Source organism: Rhodamnia argentea, chromosome 10 (assembly GCF_020921035.1).
Source record: "Rhodamnia argentea isolate NSW1041297 chromosome 10, ASM2092103v1, whole genome shotgun sequence".
NCBI lineage: Eukaryota > Viridiplantae > Streptophyta > Magnoliopsida > Myrtales > Myrtaceae > Rhodamnia > Rhodamnia argentea.
The window spans coordinates 20514671-20531864 of NC_063159.1; the positions used below are offsets into that span (position 1 = coordinate 20514671).

A 17194-nucleotide genomic window follows, 5' to 3' on the forward strand; every position below is an offset into this window, starting at 1 on the left:
GTGGTTGTAAATTAAGCATGTCCTAAAGTATAATCTTACAAAATGTTGTCGGGACGATCTCTACAAAAATCCTTATTTGTTAATTCTCTCGGAAAAACAAATTTCGATGCTTAGAAAACCAAGCATTCCCTTGGCGATTTTATGCACACAGTTGTTGTCAATGATCAAACTACTTATGTGAGAATAATATTTTTACCTATGACTTTTATGAATATGTTTTTGAAATTTTAAATGCTTCGCATTAATTAAAAAGTTATCGTTTGAACTATGGGACCTAAGTTCTGGGATATTCCCTTGAAATGAGGGGAAGAAAAATTATTCTCTCAATTTGGGGGGTAGCGGTGGAGAGGGTAAACTCCACATCATTTTTGGATGGCTACCTCCGGATAGGCTCGTGTAGTAGCGACCCGTGCTTAAAGTGAGTCATCGGAGTTTCGGGTTCTGCGTTTTTAGCCTGTGCTGCGCATAATGTTTGCTAACAAGCTTGCTAGCAACGTACTCCCATTTTACAAGCACCGTGTTTCATTTGGATGACTACAGAAATGAGGCCACTCCTATGTATGGTGGGGGCTTTCCTTCTGTTAGATTAGAGCATCTTGCATTAGTGTAAAGAAATTTTTAAGTAATCCTTCTAATTCATCCTTCATTTGAGGATTTTAACTATCGGATTTCTTACTAATCATCGAATCAAAGACAAATAAGGCTGCTTTTTGAAAAATACTTTCACTCTGGCTATGTACGTTACAATTACTCCCCATGGCATACTCTGATGGAGTAAAAAAAAATGATTCGAATGGGTTTATACACTACCGGTTTGAGAGCGGGTAATTACAATGCCTAGTTTGAATTCGAAAAATGATCTTTGTAATTATCGAAGAATGAGGGACATGGAGATTGATCAAGAAAGATCTCTTGTTCTTCATTCAAGACAAAATAGTGTTTGGATGATTATTTCTATACTGACGGTATATATTGTATTTTTTCAAATTTAAAGAAGCCCTAGACGAAAATTAGAGCTTGTCTCCATTGATTAGCTAATCACCCCAGTCTCCACGAAAAGAACAGCTAAAATGAAATCCCTAGATACTATTTTCAATCCCCCATCATTTCTTGCTCTTTATCAATCATTTTCACGACCAACATGGTGATCAGCAAGACGTACGAGAAAGAAAACTTTTAGGCGTTAGTGATTTACATGGTTCGAGAACTTTTTCCTTCAAGGCGGATGAAAATTTGCTTCACCACAATTCAAGTGATCCAGAGGTGAGCGGTTCCAGGATAGGTCTAAGTTATATAAAACCCGTCGTGCCAGCTATTGAGACTTGTTCTCAGTTTTTGAAATTTCGAACTTACTAAAAGCCAATCCTAAAATTGAACCTGCAATTTCAGAGTCGATTCCAAGTTTGTCTGGGAAATGGCCAAATCTTTCTTCTTCTTTCTTCTTCTTCTTCTTTCATTTTTACTCAAGCAAAATGAAAATCAAGAGCAATAACGACAATCTCCATCCTGCCAATAGCAACAATCAATTGCCACCATAGCAGGCCCATTATACTCGTACCCAGAAACCATCGAATTCCAAGCAACAGTTGTCCTGTCCCCCATTGTCTGGGAACCGGACCAATTTCCGCTGGAACATGAAACAAGACCACGTGGTTGATTCGATTCTTGGTTCTATCGCGGGGCCTATGCTCACTCCTTAGGATCGCCTACGAGAAGAAATTAGTTGTTTTCCAAGGATTTCACTAATGAAAAAGAACCCTGAAAACTCAATTAAGATTAAACACGTGATGGTCCAATAATTTCAAGCTAGATTCGAGGCGTACGAAAATCACAAACTGGGACTCACAAAAACAGCATCAAGCAACCACACATCTTTGCTTCCGCCAAAAAGAAGGGAACTGCCCCCCTACTCTTTTCTTTCCTTTTCAATTAGGAAAGCAACATTCCCTTTTGCCAAAGCTCCGTATCCTCGTTTCGTAACACTTATAATAGATAACGATGGATATGATTTTTGAACTCTGACCTAATATGCAAAACATAATTTATAAGCTTTTTAATTCATTCAATGTGATCTATGAACTACCTAATATGTAATGTGAACTCTGAACATTTGCTATAGTTTCAATTTAATCTCTTTAATTATAATTAAACATGTATTTAAAGTTCATAGGTCGCATTGAATAAAATAAAAAAAAACCTACGAATCATACGATATATTGAGTTAAAGTTTATATACTATTTGTGTGATTTATGTACAGTATTCTTGTGGCGCATCGTATGCATCTAAGCCATAGGATCCTAATGTTGTCAAAATTGGAACCGACGAAGACAATCCAGAGAGGCCAGCTGGCTTTCGGGCGAAACCTCCGGACCAATCAGGCCGCGACGCAGCACGAAAGAAAAGAAGAAATATCTGGGGCTAAGCCTGGACACATCGTACGAGGTACATGTTCTGTCCGAAACAGCGACCGCCATGTGTCCGGACACGTGTCCCCCCGGAACCCCGACGAGTCAACATTCCTTTGTCAGACGTTTTGACACTTCGAAAAAATTGAAACTGCCCTTGCTTTTTGAATGATTTAAAAAAAAAAAAAAGGAAGGGAAGGGGAAGCAATACGGAAAAAAAAAAGAGAAACCCCGCCCCACCTAACACGAAGCATCACAGTTGTCCACGTTTCAACGTCTGTGGGCTCCACGCGTGGGCCCCGCCGCGCGGGTTACCAAATCACTAACTCGAAGATCAGACCCCCGCGTGTCCGCCAAACCGATCCGAGCCGTCCACGTCTCTGCTCCCGAAATCGAAGTTAGAGGCGTATAGCCTACCCATGTGGCAGCCACCTACAGACCCGTGCGATCTGGACGGCCACGATTCGACGCCTTTTCGTGCTGTCCCATCAAATAAATGCTCACATCAGTGTCGTCGCTCCCATTGCTACAACACTTCTTTCTTTTTCCTTTCCTGCATGCAATGAACGAAGGACAAAAGCTGCACTGGCCGGCAAAGAGAGTGATCCCCGGAGGATGACGGCAGACGCCGACGGAGGGATCTTCCCGGTGGTAGCGCCCGAGAATGTCGGGAACGGCCGCCGGAGAAGGTTCAAGATCAGGAAAGCTCACCGGGACGGCCATCGGCGCGCGCAGAAGAGAGACCAGGTCGCGAAACCCCACCCAGATGAGGAGGAGAAGCCGATCGAGATATCGCTTTCGTTCTCTTCCTCGTCGTCGGAGGACGACGGGGTTCTGGCGGGCGAGGAGGAAGACGGAGCCCGCGAGAAGAGAAGCCCGCGCCCGATCAATCACGGGTCGCTCTCGGTGATAGGCAGGAGGAGAGAGATGGAGGACGCGGTGAGGGTGGAGCTAGGGTTCGCCAAGAGGCTGAGGGCGGGCGAGTCGTACGATTTCTTCGGGGTCTACGACGGGCACGGCGGGGCGCGGGTGGCGGAGGCGTGCAGGGAGAGGCTGCACCGGCTAGTGGCGGAGGAGGTGGAGGGCCGTGACCGGGAGGGGAGGGGAGTGGACTGGGAGGAGACGATGGCGGGGTGCTTCGGGAAGATGGACGGGGAGGTGACTAGCGGGGGCGCGGCGGAGGAGATGAAGACGGTGGGGTCGACGGCGGTGGTGGCGGTGGTGGGGAGGGAGGTGGTGGTGGTGGCGAACTGCGGGGACTCGAGGGCGGTGTTGTGTAGAGGAGGTGTCGCTATGGCGTTGTCTGATGACCATAAGGTATAATTTACACACAAAACACTTATGGGGAGGTGCTAGGTTTATTTTTGGCCATTATAATAATAGTAGTTACCAAAGCTAGTAGCTCGATTTTGATGTCCTAGACATTTTTGTCTATGAACTTTCTTGATCGTTGTTGTTCTTGAGGGCGTGGGTAATTTTGCTCTTCGGATTGCAGCTACTTCAATTTGTGATTGTGAACTTAGCCCCTTGATTTGTAGAAAGAATTGCCAATTCTAGAAATTCACGCTACTTGTTGGATCCAAAGATGCACCAAACTGAGATTTGGAATTGACGCCGGATCCATAAGAGGGTAGCCTAAACCGTGGCACGGAATGAGCTGTCATGATTTTAAAGGAAGCGATAAAAATTATGCTCCGCTTGCGTAGAATGAAAGGCTAACTATGTAGTGAAGGCTCCATGAGATTATGGGGCATCTGATGGACCCTCTAGGCGAATTTAAGGATGTCGCATTTCTCATTTTCCCCCTCGATTTATTTGGCTGATGCTATTCTTTTTTTTAATAGATCTAGAGCTTGTTCGGTACACGTTAAACTTAGTCATGACAGGCGCTTCACGACATGTCGAAAATCTGCCGAATTATTCGTCAAACTTACTCTATTTCTATCGTACTCTCATATTTATCTGGCTTGCTGTTATTTCGTCTGCTGGATCCCATCTGATTAACCCTCTTTTGATGGTTTTTTGTGGTCAAAAAACTTTTTCGTGTATGTCAACAGTGTTCGGTCTGAAATCAAAAATCGGTGTGCCAATGCTGGGTGTCATTTCCATGGACAAACTGTTTTGGACTTTGCATGCATTGATGTTCTACTAATTCTTTTGCTTACGCCCGGCTTGCCTTTTCGTTCAGCCTAATAGGCCTGATGAATTGAAGAGAGTCGAAGATGCCGGTGGACGGGTCATTAACTGGAACGGGCACCGCATTCTCGGCGTCCTCTCTACCTCGAGATCAATAGGTTCGTAGGCACATTGTTTTGCGTTAGCAGTTCGGGGTCTTTTTTTTTTTTTTTTTTTGACGTTCTCCATGAGTCGGTTTGTGATTGAGAGCCACGCCGAAAGCGCCCGGCTTTGCTTTCTCTCGGTTCTATGTTATTAGCGAGTGAGCAAATGCGTAGGCGTCTCTAGAATCTTAACAAGAATCAAGCATGTCGAGTGCTGAGAATCAAACGCTGGTTAAAATTTTGTTGGAAGGTATGGATTGGTGCGTGAATAATTTAACGGTACTCATGAGATCTTTTCACATTTATCTTTACTGTGTAAATGATGGTTATGTCAATGAAATATTTCATGTATTTCATGGATTTTTTTTTTGTTTTTTTTTTTTCGGGAAGAATGGAGGAAGAATCAAGTTATCACGGGCCCCTTTCCCATTGGCGTGGGGGGAGTTTCTATACTTTATTACAGTTGTCACTATTCTTTGCCACATCAAAAGATTAAAATTTTCGGGACAAACTCCTGATGGGTCCATCTTATACGTGTTTCTTACGTGTAGGAGATCAATATCTGAAACCGTTCGTGATCCCCGAACCAGAAATCAACGTGAGCAGACGGACCGACGCGGATGAATTCCTGATCCTGGCCAGCGATGGCTTGTGGGACGTGGTCTCGAACGAGCTCGCGTGCCAGGTCGTGCACAGGTGCCTGGTGGGCCGGATGAGGAGGAGAGCTCGGGAGGGCAGTGCGATCGAGAACCGTGCTGCCGAGGCGGCGGTCATGTTGGGGGAGCTCGCGATGGCACGGGGAAGCAAGGATAACATCAGCGTGATCGTGGTAGAGCTCGCCGGCCCGAGCTAGCAGTAAACCTTATATCATCGAAGTGGATATGTTGTGTTCTTCGTTGATACAACTATGGACATGCTGGTCGATCATTGTTTAAAAGGTTGCCTTCTCTGGGGCGACACTTGGAATAATTCTGTACGATCCACAGAGTCGATCCAAGGAAACTCGGATACGTGCTCATGGTCATGTGCTCCGATTCTGTGAGCTACCACGGGTTCTAATCTTCTCTGTGATGAGAGTTTTTATTCCCCCGCCTGTACGAAGACATAATCTCTGTCAAAAGGGGAGCAAATAAGTTTTCGCAAAGAATATGCCAAACGGTTATAAGTAACGAAGGTGAATGATGGGTAGGTTATTAAAATGAAATTTTTGCAAAATCGTATGAAACTAGGAATATGTCGTTAATAATGGTGATGAAACCACCAGGTATGTCTAATAAGGGACGGCTCAGTAATCGACACTCAAGAGTAAGAGGAGGAAGCATTTCCTCATACTTGATAGGAAAACGAGACCGAAGATACGAGAACCCGTGTCACGAACCATGAAGTTGAATAGAGATAAGAGATTTAACTTTCCTTATACCCTTCTTGATCGAGTATCGATGAGGATAGAGATCCGAGGAAAGTACAATCATGGCGATTCGCTACCTGCAAGGAACTAGGGAAACATGTCGGGATATTACAGGAAATTACAACGTGGCCGGCTACCGCATAAAGTACGAAGCGTCAGGGTACAGGTGGCATGCAAACTTGGCGTGGAGAAAATCATGCGAAATTGTGGAACTTTTTAAAAGAATTAAAGAGGGCATATGGTGATGCCAAAACTAACTCGATGCCAAAAATAACTCATCCGTCGACACACGTGCCTAAGAGAGAGAGAGAGAGAGGAGCATGGATAGGTCATATGCACCGCACGTGGATATTATCATACAGTTATCGATTTCCTGGAGGATATTCACGTGCTAATCGACGACGGTATATATTAATGCCACGCATCCAACCGTCAAATACGATGACAAAATTGAAATGATCATTGATTTTGGCGCCAACAACAAGTTATACCGCTAGCGATTTGAAATAATCAAAGATAGACGCGAGCTAGAAGAGAAGAACGGTTATTGTTTGAACATCCAGCGACAGAATAGTCATTGACAGTTATGTAAGCCCTCATACAACTACCCAAAGGCCTAATCATGGGATTGGCGATACATAATTAAGGAACGTGGGCACGATCAATAATGGCAAATAGAGAGACTCAAGTTGCTGCAAGCCCTTAGAGGGCTATCGACAGTTGTGTGACTACTTGTATATAGCGGATACAATTACCCAAGAACGTGGTTGAGCAGTTCATGAAGAATAGCGGACGTGGAAGCGGTCGATGAAGATCATTTGAAAATCGCAACCATCAAGGAGTAGTTATCATGCAACCATTATAAAGACCACCAAGAGAGCCCCCGACAAATCAAACAAATTTATCTTTATCTTTACTTCCTACATCGCACTTTAATTTCCTTAGTTATAGCTTTTAGATTCTCGTCGTCAAGTCAAACACCGGCTTATATCTTCATCCTTGGTGTTTTGTTATGGAGTCAAACTCCGGCATAACATCAAAACGTATTCGAGCTTTGCCGTTGAGTCAAATTCTGTCAAAGTTTGCTTATGATGGTTCTTTTGTAAAAATTGAACTTTTTGGACATTTCTGTCGAGTCAAACTCCAATTCTGTTCACATTTGTATAACGTTATTGAAGACTCATCCGTTGATTTCTTGGATCACTCATGTCCGGAATCACCATAGAAAAGAACTACTTTTAGTAAAAGGTATTTCGGGAGAAATTCCGACGAAACAAATATAGATGTTCAAAAATAACTATTATGAACGAGAAAACATAGGAATGTGAACAAAAGGAGTCTATAGGAAAAATAATTGAAGAAAGGGAAGGAGGAAAAGGAGGGCAAAACATGTCCCCCTAAAAATGGGTACTTGCATATGCACTCATAAACAAATTAAAGGCAACCTTTTGTGTTCTGTAAAGATAAAGATGGCAATCATCTTCTTATTGAATTATGTCACCTTCATCATTCAAGTATACGGGGAAAGCTTTTGCCAAGAAAAACCAGCGGTTCATTTGAAGAGTAGCTTAGAATATACTTTGGATGTCGCTGAAAACGAACTTAGAAAACATTTTCAAGGAATTTATTTTCAAAGAAAAAGATTTCATCTTCCTGTGTTTGGCTCTGTCTTGCAAACAGTATGCGAGTCATCTTCCCATACTTGTCACCGGGTAAATTATGCAACATTTATTTGAGAAAATGTCTCGAGTACAAACCTAGATCATAGGGACCCGAGCCCGGCCGCTTATGATTCGGGCGCGAACGCTGGCGCCGCGCCCTTGGTCCCGACCAATGGGGGACCTAGGTACAAGAGTTGGGGTGAAAATCCGATACTCGGGGCGCGCGCAACCATTAAGATCCTAAACATGGGTGACGGGGACCCTAACTTCGCCTTGAGGGACCCAAGTGCGAGCGTTGGATCCCGAACCCGGCCTTGCCTTGGGGGACTCGGGGTCCAAGGGTCGTGGTCCTATGTCCGGGCGCTGGGGTTTTTCCCCCTATTTATGAAAAGATATTCCATCGTCATGTTTTTTAAGCTATTCAAAGTACCGAAAAACGATGTCTCTTCGAAGACATCCGATAAAAAAAAACAGTACCGAAAAACGATAATAATAAAAAAAAAAAGGCGATTCCCCGACCGTAAATAACGAACGGACTGCCCAGGTATCTTCCCCCATGCAATTTCGGAATTCATAATGGACCGAACCTTTTCTTGGGGACTCATACCCTATCATCCGTCAGCCCCATTTACAACCAATCACTTTGACTGTTGAAGACATATTTGCGTATGTTGGCCGCTTTGGATTCTTTCTGTTCTCTCGTACCACGTGTTTTTGCATGGATTCTCCACTTCGAGACATCCCAGGGGATCCCACCGAAACTAACGCATCGAAAACCACAAAGGAATCTTGTGTACAGTATCAGGCTATCAGCTACGACTACGAGTCTAAAAAAACATTATCCTCTTCCGTTCGTGATGATAAGATATTTAAATATCAAAGTATGCATTCGTGCAACAACTTAAATTTTTAATACAGTTGATGCTCGTAAAGATCACTCATAGTCGCTTTCGCTTCTCCCTAATATTCAATTGGGCGGGACTACAAAGAACAGTAAAGGATGGGATTTTAGCCATTGTATTTAGGGTCCGTTTGTTTGACGACTAATTTTAGGATAACGTGAATCGTTTTTAAGGAAAATGATTAGTTTTCATTTGTTTGATGATTTAGGAAAAATGATTTCCTTCTCGCCAAAAAGAGATGTTATTTTTTCTCAATCTAATTTGATGAAACGTTTTTCATAGGTTTAAGCAATTTTTCGGTCGTTCAAACACCGAAAAGTTTAGAAAATAATTTGTCAGTCAAAAAAAAAATTGCTCGAGTATTTATGTGGACATTAGAGAAAAGCAGGGAGGACCGACCACATGGTGCCATTTCTTTTTCTTTTCTTTTTGGTCGAAACATGGTGCCATTCCAGTCTTCACAATTTCTTTCACCTTTTTCTCGTGGTTTAAAGCTGATTGGTGACACAAAACTAATGATAAGGGTAGTTTTTTTTTTTTTTGGACGGACAATGATAAGGGTTGTTGGGGACCTGTACCTTTTTCTGTGCTGTATTTTTACTTTTTTTTACGACTTATCATCGACAGTCTGTTCGGGATTTCTGTTTCGATAGAACATGTATTTCTATTATTGAAATTCAATTTATTTCATTATTTTCATATTCGTAATAGTGCTAAACGAAGGCCCAAATAAGAGTCTAAAATGGATTTTATTTCATAGAAAGGCCTAAAGTACCATCATTGTTTCAAAAAAAGCGCCTAAACAAGGGTATTTTCGTCTTTTGATTTTCTAAATTTATTTTTTTATATTTTTCTTTCTTTCTTTTTTTTTTTTGCTTCCTTTTCACCTTTAGCCGATCTCAGGCACTGGTCGGCCACAAGCGAGGGCCGGGCGAGGTAGCCGCCTTTAGCATAGTTGGCGTGTATTCAAGTAAAATGAATGTCAAGACAAAAAAAAAAAAAACCACTTCTCGTCACCAGTATAGTACTCCTGCAATTCATTGGAGTTGTTGTTCGAGCCATGATCAACTGGTCGATCTAGATCCCCGAGCGTGCAAATGTTGCACAACCCGCCGCTAAACAACTTATTCGGTTTCTTCTTCGCCTTGGCAGCATAGCTCGAAAGGAGTCTTGGTCGACAAAGCCGATCAAGACCTCGACGGGGAGTATGATAGCTATGGGGACCGTGCTAGCGACACCGAAGGTGAATGAGAGGGTGAGTTAGGGGAAGCCGGGACGGGCACAGGGAAGGGGAAGGGGAAGGGCAACCGGAGGTGTCAACGAGAGTGTTGTTGTCGAGGAACGTTGAGACGATGGTGTTGAGGTCCCAATTGTGGCGCTCAAGCAAGAAGACGGCCTCCTCGTAGGAGGAGGAAGTGATCTCACAAAAGGAGTTGATCGGGGCGACTTTGTCCTCCTCACCCTTGAGCGTGACTCCATGGGCTCGAACTTTTCATGAGATTCGTAATTGCATTACTTATAGCTTCCTTGTTCGTAGACAAAGCAGTCCATGACGACCGGTTTGGAGGGGGGGCGTTGAGGCTCTTTGATGGAGCCGCTACGTGCGCTTCTCAAGTCAACTGCATATTGAAGGATAGAGTGATTGGGGATCCATAGTTGTCTTTGCTGCAACAAAGAAAAACAAAAGGAATGGGAAAAAAGCATACAAAAGAAAAATAGAAAAAAATAAAATAAAAAAGGTAAATGACGAAGTTGCCCTTGGTCAAGCATTTCTTTGAAACAATAAGGACACTCCATGCTCTTATTTAAAACAAGATCTTTATTTAAGAAAATGAAAACACTTCAAGTCTCTATTTGAAATTTTTTCAACTTTTTTTGCTTGTGTAATCATTAACCTAGAATGTGGCATTCCCCATTTTCGTCCGTCGCTATCCTGTTGACGGGGACTGAATGCGATTCTAATGGTTTTGGCTTGGTGCAATTGCTACTGAAAATATCATATAATTCTCTCACTTCTATTTTCCCTACAAAAATTTAAAATTGAGAAAAATTACAAAATAAAGTCCAAACATATAGCACATATGTCAATACATTCCTAAATTTTTTAATTTAGCTTATTAAGTACTAAACCTCTTGACAATTTGCCAATTTTTTAAAGACATTTTAAATTTTTTCTTTATTATTCTTGCTTCTTCTTTTTTTCCAATCTCCCTTCGCCGATCACCAATGTCGAGAAAGAACGAAAAAAAAAAAGAAAAGAAAAAATTATATATAATTCAAGAAAAAAAATTAAGGTATTGCCAAAATTATCCACGTTAGTGCTGGCCGTCCAATTCTCGGTTTAATAATGTGAAAAAAATCTTATTTTTTTCGAATTTAATTATTTGTTGCTTGTCTATCATTAACCTAGAACGTGGCAGGTTGTTGCATACAAGGTTGACGAGGAGAGGACCGCATGCGATTCTAATGTTTTGGACTGAAGTAATTGTTACCCAAAAATCATAAAATCAAAGAATATATGAAGAGTTATCGCATCAAGGCTTTAAATCCAAGCCTACCAAAACATGGCCTCGGTACTTAAGAACTATATTTTTTTCTTCTCACTTTATTCCTACTTTGCTTTAGGATAAGATCATGCTTGTTTCTTTATATGATCTTTATAAGATCATGCTTGTTTCTTGATAAGATCATGGTTATACTTTATTTTGTCATGTGAAAAAGGAGCACTATCCCATCCTTCTCGTGGGTCCTAGAAACGTGATTTCCTCTCGCTACCGCGTGAGAAACGGAAGAGAGCGAAAAATAATGGCAAAGAACGATAGAAAAAAGGCAAGTTAAGAAATTATTTCCTTACCCCCTTAAAAAGGTGTCAAAGTATTTCACATTGCTTGCTTATGAATTTATGTGCTCTTTTCTCTCTCTCTCTCTCTTTCTCTCTCTTGTTTTCACGCACTTTTTTCTTCAAACTCCATGGTGGGTAGGGTTTGAGATAAATATCTCTAATCCCTACTTTTAGTTCTCTATTTTCTTTTCTTATTTTTCCTCCCGTTTGAGAGCGTTTCTCTTCCAATTTAGTCTAGATCTGAAAGTTCTTCTCTTCTATTTTTTGGGGAGAATGCTATCCCAATTTAGTTTAGATTTGGGGTTTTTTTGCAAGTATGTTGTCACGACCTAAAAAATAAACGAGTTAATTTTCGGGCTAATGGATTATCAGGTTAATTAATTAACTAACCTAACTCGGATTCTCCCAAGTCCATACCAAATCGCAACTTAAGGTTCAAATAATTAACATGCAACGTGTTTTGAATTTGGAGTCGCCACTAATCATTTTCGGTAGGTTGATTAGAAACCTAAATAAAATAGCGGGAGAAAACTATCTTATTTCCGCGAACCGGAGATTTTGAATTCGGGGATTTGGTTACGCTAGATTACTCTAACGCCCTTTCGGTACCATTTTCATGAAAAATATTTGATTTGGCAATTTTGATGGATTTTACTTGAAATTCAAAGATGCAATTTTTTTGGTTTTTTCTTCTTTTTTATGGGGATGTAAAACATTGAACTTTGTACGATATACACCATGGATGATTTAGAAAGAAAGAAAACGCAGCCAATCACGAGTATTTACAAAAATAAATTAACATGTAATAATGCTAAATTTTGGGACACGTGACATGTCTAAAATAAACAAACAAATGTTCACACCAAACGATTACATTTTTGTAGATCGAGATGGAAAGGGTTACCTTCTATTCCACAAAATCTTACTCACGTACACGTTATGGCTTCCTTCAAGATCTCGGAGTTGGAAGAACGTGGCTATCGTCGAAAAAAGGCAAGCAGTGGCGTTGTTGGATGGCGAGAGGCGAAGTACGTGCCGGGACTCGTCGAAGATGATGCTCGACTAAAACTCTTTTCTTCACTCTCAAATTTTCTCTTACGATTTTTCTCAAGAACTCTCTTTTTTCCTCTCTAAAGAATTTCTCTCACAAATTCTCTCAATTCTCTTCCACTCTAAAACTATCTCAATTCTCTTTCACTCCCCCTTCAATTCTCAAGAACTCTCCCCCCTTTTATAGCCAAATTTCTCCATCATCTTCCCTTCTTCATCTTCTCTTCATCATCTTCTCTTCATCACCTTCCCTTCATCATATTCATCTTCTCTTCTTCATCTTCCCTTCACCATCTTCCTTTCATTATCTTCTCTTCTTTATCTTCTCTTCATCACCTTCCCTTCATCATCTTCCCTTCATCATCTTCCCTTCTTCATCTTCTCTTGGTATTTGCAATGCAGTCCCTGAAGTTTCAAGTATTTGCAATACAGTCCCCGAAGTTTTAAGTATTTGCAATACAGTCCCTGAAGTTTCAAATCTTCTCGGTATATTTTTCCATCCCGTGCCTAGTCTAGACGCATGCTAAATTAAGTGTTCCGCTTGCCCAATTATATGCCAATGCAATGTACGCTAAAAATAAATATATGAGATGATTTTTTTATAATTTTTATGCAAAAAATAGATTAGTCAAAATTTAGGCGTCAACAGCTGCCCCTCTTTGAGTGGAGGCTCGTAGAGGTTCCGCTCAAAGACAAAATTGAATCCTAAATTTTGACAGTGCAAATTATGGATGAACTTTTTGGCGGGAGTTTTAATCCCATTTTTTATGTAATGAAGTGATGCATGATATGCAAGACTGTAAATAACATGTGTCAAAACTTCTCATTTTTCATGTTAGAGAAACCTGCACATGGATCGCATACAAGAATACCTGTTTTACCAAATTTCTCGTAAGCTAATGGTTCTCTTAATTTCCAAGCTTCTTTTTGCGGATGCAAGGATTTTAAGGTATCGGTGCCTTATCCGTTATCGAGACTTCTCCCTAATGCAAGACAGCGCAAGATATGTGTGTCGTTTGAGATCACAAGAGCTACGTCGTTGTGAGTCGAAAGAAGTGAAATCAAGTTCACAAGAGCTACGTCGTTGTGAGTTGATTAAATGTCGAAATCGCAAGTGCATATGTCTTCACGATTCGACAAAGGGAATCAAAATCATAAGAGCTACGTCATTATGATTTGGTTTGGATCAAAACCATGGGTGCTTATGTCTTCATGATTTGATAAAGGAGCCGAAAATCATAAGAGCTATGTCATTATGAGCCGACTAAAGGTCAAGATCACCGGTGCATACGTCTTCGTGATTCGAGACCGAAATCATAAGAGCTACGTCGTTATGATTTGATAAGATGTCAAGATCGCCAATGCATATGTCTTCACGACTGACGGAAGAGGCATACCTTGCCCGAATTGAACAATGTTTGATAGGAGCACCATTGAATGGAATCGATAAGTACAAAAGGGGCATATTGCCTCGAATTGAATCATAACAACTATTATCGAAGAGTTGTTAATTTGAAAAGGGGTTCGGAAAACTTACCCGGGTTCTCCAAACGATTAATCAAGGAACGAAAGCAGATTGTCTGTATCGCACTGGTAGGCATTTGCCAGCAAAACTTGCTCATTCAATAATCCTTGGATGAATTTCGAGACCTTGGGAGGGAACTCGAACATCGGGAATGTATTACGTATCATAGAATGTCAGAGGTAACATACACAAACATATTCAACAATGAGTATAATGCAATCACTCATACTATGGTTCATGCATAACCATTCTGTCAAGTTTGCATTACCAATTTTGTCCAGGGAGGTTCTCACATGACGAATACCTCGAATGTGAGCTGAATGGGGGGACTTCAGTCCGAAAGGGCTTTCTCTCACTCTCGAGAAAAGCTATTTATCCTGTCTGCAGGATTCAAGAGAAATCACTCAATCTTTCCATCATCGCATTCGATAAGGATCCAAGTAATCTCGCAATTGATACGACCGAGCCGATCTGGAGGTCTTGATTAGGACCGTAATGAGGGCTAGGTCAAAGGTTTACAAAGGGGACTCTAGTTGAGTCAAGGCTGCTGAAATGAATTTCTTCATCATTTGCTCCGGATTTACAAGTCAAGAATCCTGCAAAAATGAGAGAGAAATAATCTTGCTCGAACTTCTTCGAGTGATGCTTAAAATCATTTAACTCTACGTTAACTCAAGTGCCCTAATCGGAAGAGACTTTGGATGGTTATAACGTAGGCTAGGATTGGGGACCGAGGAACGAAAAGGCTCGTTTTGGCTCATAAATTAAATGAGAAGGGGCTTGACGTTGGTGATCGTCGCCGACTAGTCACCGATCATGGTCTTTCGGAAATGTCTTCAGAAAGAATTCCATCATTGAATGAGGGATGGTAATTTTCTATTGAAAATTGCACTTTACAAACCGATTTCTTGGGGAGTCTTCTTCACAACAAGTGTCTGTCAAGGATTTGCAAGAGACACAATGCAAACATATACATGGAATTTACAACTTAACATGCAAAAATGTACATTCAAAATTCAGAAGTACTTTACAAATGAATGTGCATTGGCCTTACTTTTGGTAGGGACTTTGCTTTTCCTATGCTCGAAATTTTCATATGAGATCGGCCTTTGCTTTTCTTACTCCCGACTCTCATTTTTCTTTTTTTTCTTCTTTTTTTCGAGAAGAGATTTCTTTTCCTTTTTCTTTGAGAGCTCTTCGACATCTCTTTATTTTGCTTTTTTTTTTTTTTTTTTTTTTTTTCGAGAGCGGGCCCTTCTCCTTTAAGTTGAGTTTGCCTTTTTTTTTTTTTTTTTTTTTTTTTTTTTTTTACAATCCAATGATTTTTAACCAGGAATTACAACAAACATAAACATTTACAAAGAAAAATTATGTAAACATAAAAAATCTAGCATACAAGAAATGAGTCCATTCGGGAATTCTCTGTTGACCCGACCATCTCCAATTCTAATCCTTGGGAAAATGCTATCTTCGTCTTTGGAATGAGCAAATGATCACCAACGGGGGTTTAAGAAATGAATTTGCAGGCTCAAGTGGGCTATGCAAAGAATGAAGTGTATAGATAGAGAAGTGAATGCTCTTCATCATCCTAAGGCACTTGAACTAAAATTCGAGTATAAATGCAAAGAAACACCCGAAGATTAATGTTAGTCCGAGCAAGAAAATTTCTAACCATTTACCTCGTGTTGCTGCTAGAATTAACCCGTCTGGACCCCGATGTGGAGTGGTTCTTGACGGGGGTAAAGAAATGAAACCATCGCTCAAAAGGGGTAATCAATGGATCACCTGTAGTGTTTAGATAGAGAAATGAACGCCTCCGTCACTTCGGTTATCGTACCTTTCGCGAGAAAACTCTTTACCTCGGGGAATGCGGAATTTTGCCACCGTTCATCTCGCCTTGAAAAAAATTGGACGTGTTTGGGAAATGATTGCCTTTCATCATCCTGTCATGCCCCATTCCATACATCCGATGTATCTTATGTAGTTCATGTTCCTTATTCAGAGTTGGTAAATTAAATATGAGGAACAGTCATGCACAAACTATGCAATGTATGAGTGTTTTTGAGCATATAAAATGTAGCAACTTTTTATCTTGGTGCAAGCACGTAAGAAAATTTTTAGGGGCGTGGATCGTGAGTTGCCCCTGCTCATGCAAATGAGTTGCAAAACTTTATTGTCTACTTCGAGACATGAGATTGTCAAAGGCTTCAAAAAATTTCTCAGTTCATTAATTTTAAAGAGAAGGGATACTTCCCTATCTGGAAAGGCAGTGACCCCTGTAAAAATCAAAAGGGAAAGCGTCAATGTACGTTCTCATGTTCTAAACGAGTTGAAACGATACCGCTTTACCCTTGTACGAATTTCTTGTGAACTTTGAATTGAAAAGATTAACTCATCTGGATCAGATTGTATGTCCGGGATGTTATATCTCCGATTTTGTAACCATTGGGCTGAGCTTCAATCGGCATTGAACTGCGAAGCAAAAAGGTTTTTATTAATCTTTGTACATTGATGCCAAATCCCAGGATCGAACCCGGGACGCCTCGGACCACTGTCATTCCCCCAACCACTAGGCTATGGTGATGTTGGCGTCCATGGTTGGTTCGCTTTTTGCTATATTGTCCTCAAAACAGTTGACAATCCCCCGTTGAGAATGAAATAAGATTAAATTAGAGTTTGAAACGACTAAAAGCCAATTGGGACGATACGGAGTTACCCATCTTTGAGCCCGCTTGGTCTTTTACTCGTATTCTCCCAAGTAAGGCTATTCGGAATCTCTCTTTACGGATGTTCGGGGGCGTCGTCCACAAATTGATTTGCTACAGGCCTAGCTTAGTAAGGAACTTACGCATTTGACAAGAGAGGAGAAAATTCGTCCTTTAACTCTAGGCAAATTCTAGACAGTTAGAAAGTAAAAAAATATCCCACGTAGGGGAACTATACATGGAATTAAAGGAGTATTCATGCGAGATTGGTTCCACCTCTCTTGCTGGCCACTTCAACGATCAACCGATTCTGTCTTGGACTAAACACCAACAATCGTTGTTTGAAGACCCATAATAACTTGCTTCGGATCACGGCTCTGGAGGTCCTTCATTTCCAAACAGGCTCATCAAGGTAG

At 41.1% G+C, this 17194-nt stretch overlaps 1 protein-coding gene across 1 annotated transcript; it reads left to right on the forward strand.

Moving 5' to 3' along the window:
• Window positions 1-2928: 2928 nt before the first annotated feature.
• On the forward strand, window positions 2929-5648 carry LOC115742350 (probable protein phosphatase 2C 8). The gene is made up of 4 exons (XM_048271691.1): window positions 2929-3455; window positions 3528-3723; window positions 4595-4700; window positions 5237-5648. The coding sequence occupies exons 1-4, from the start codon at window positions 3022-3024 to the stop codon at window positions 5536-5538; spliced, it is 1038 nt and encodes a 345-aa protein (XP_048127648.1). The 5' UTR covers window positions 2929-3021; the 3' UTR covers window positions 5539-5648.
• Window positions 5649-17194: the final 11546 nt, after the last annotated feature.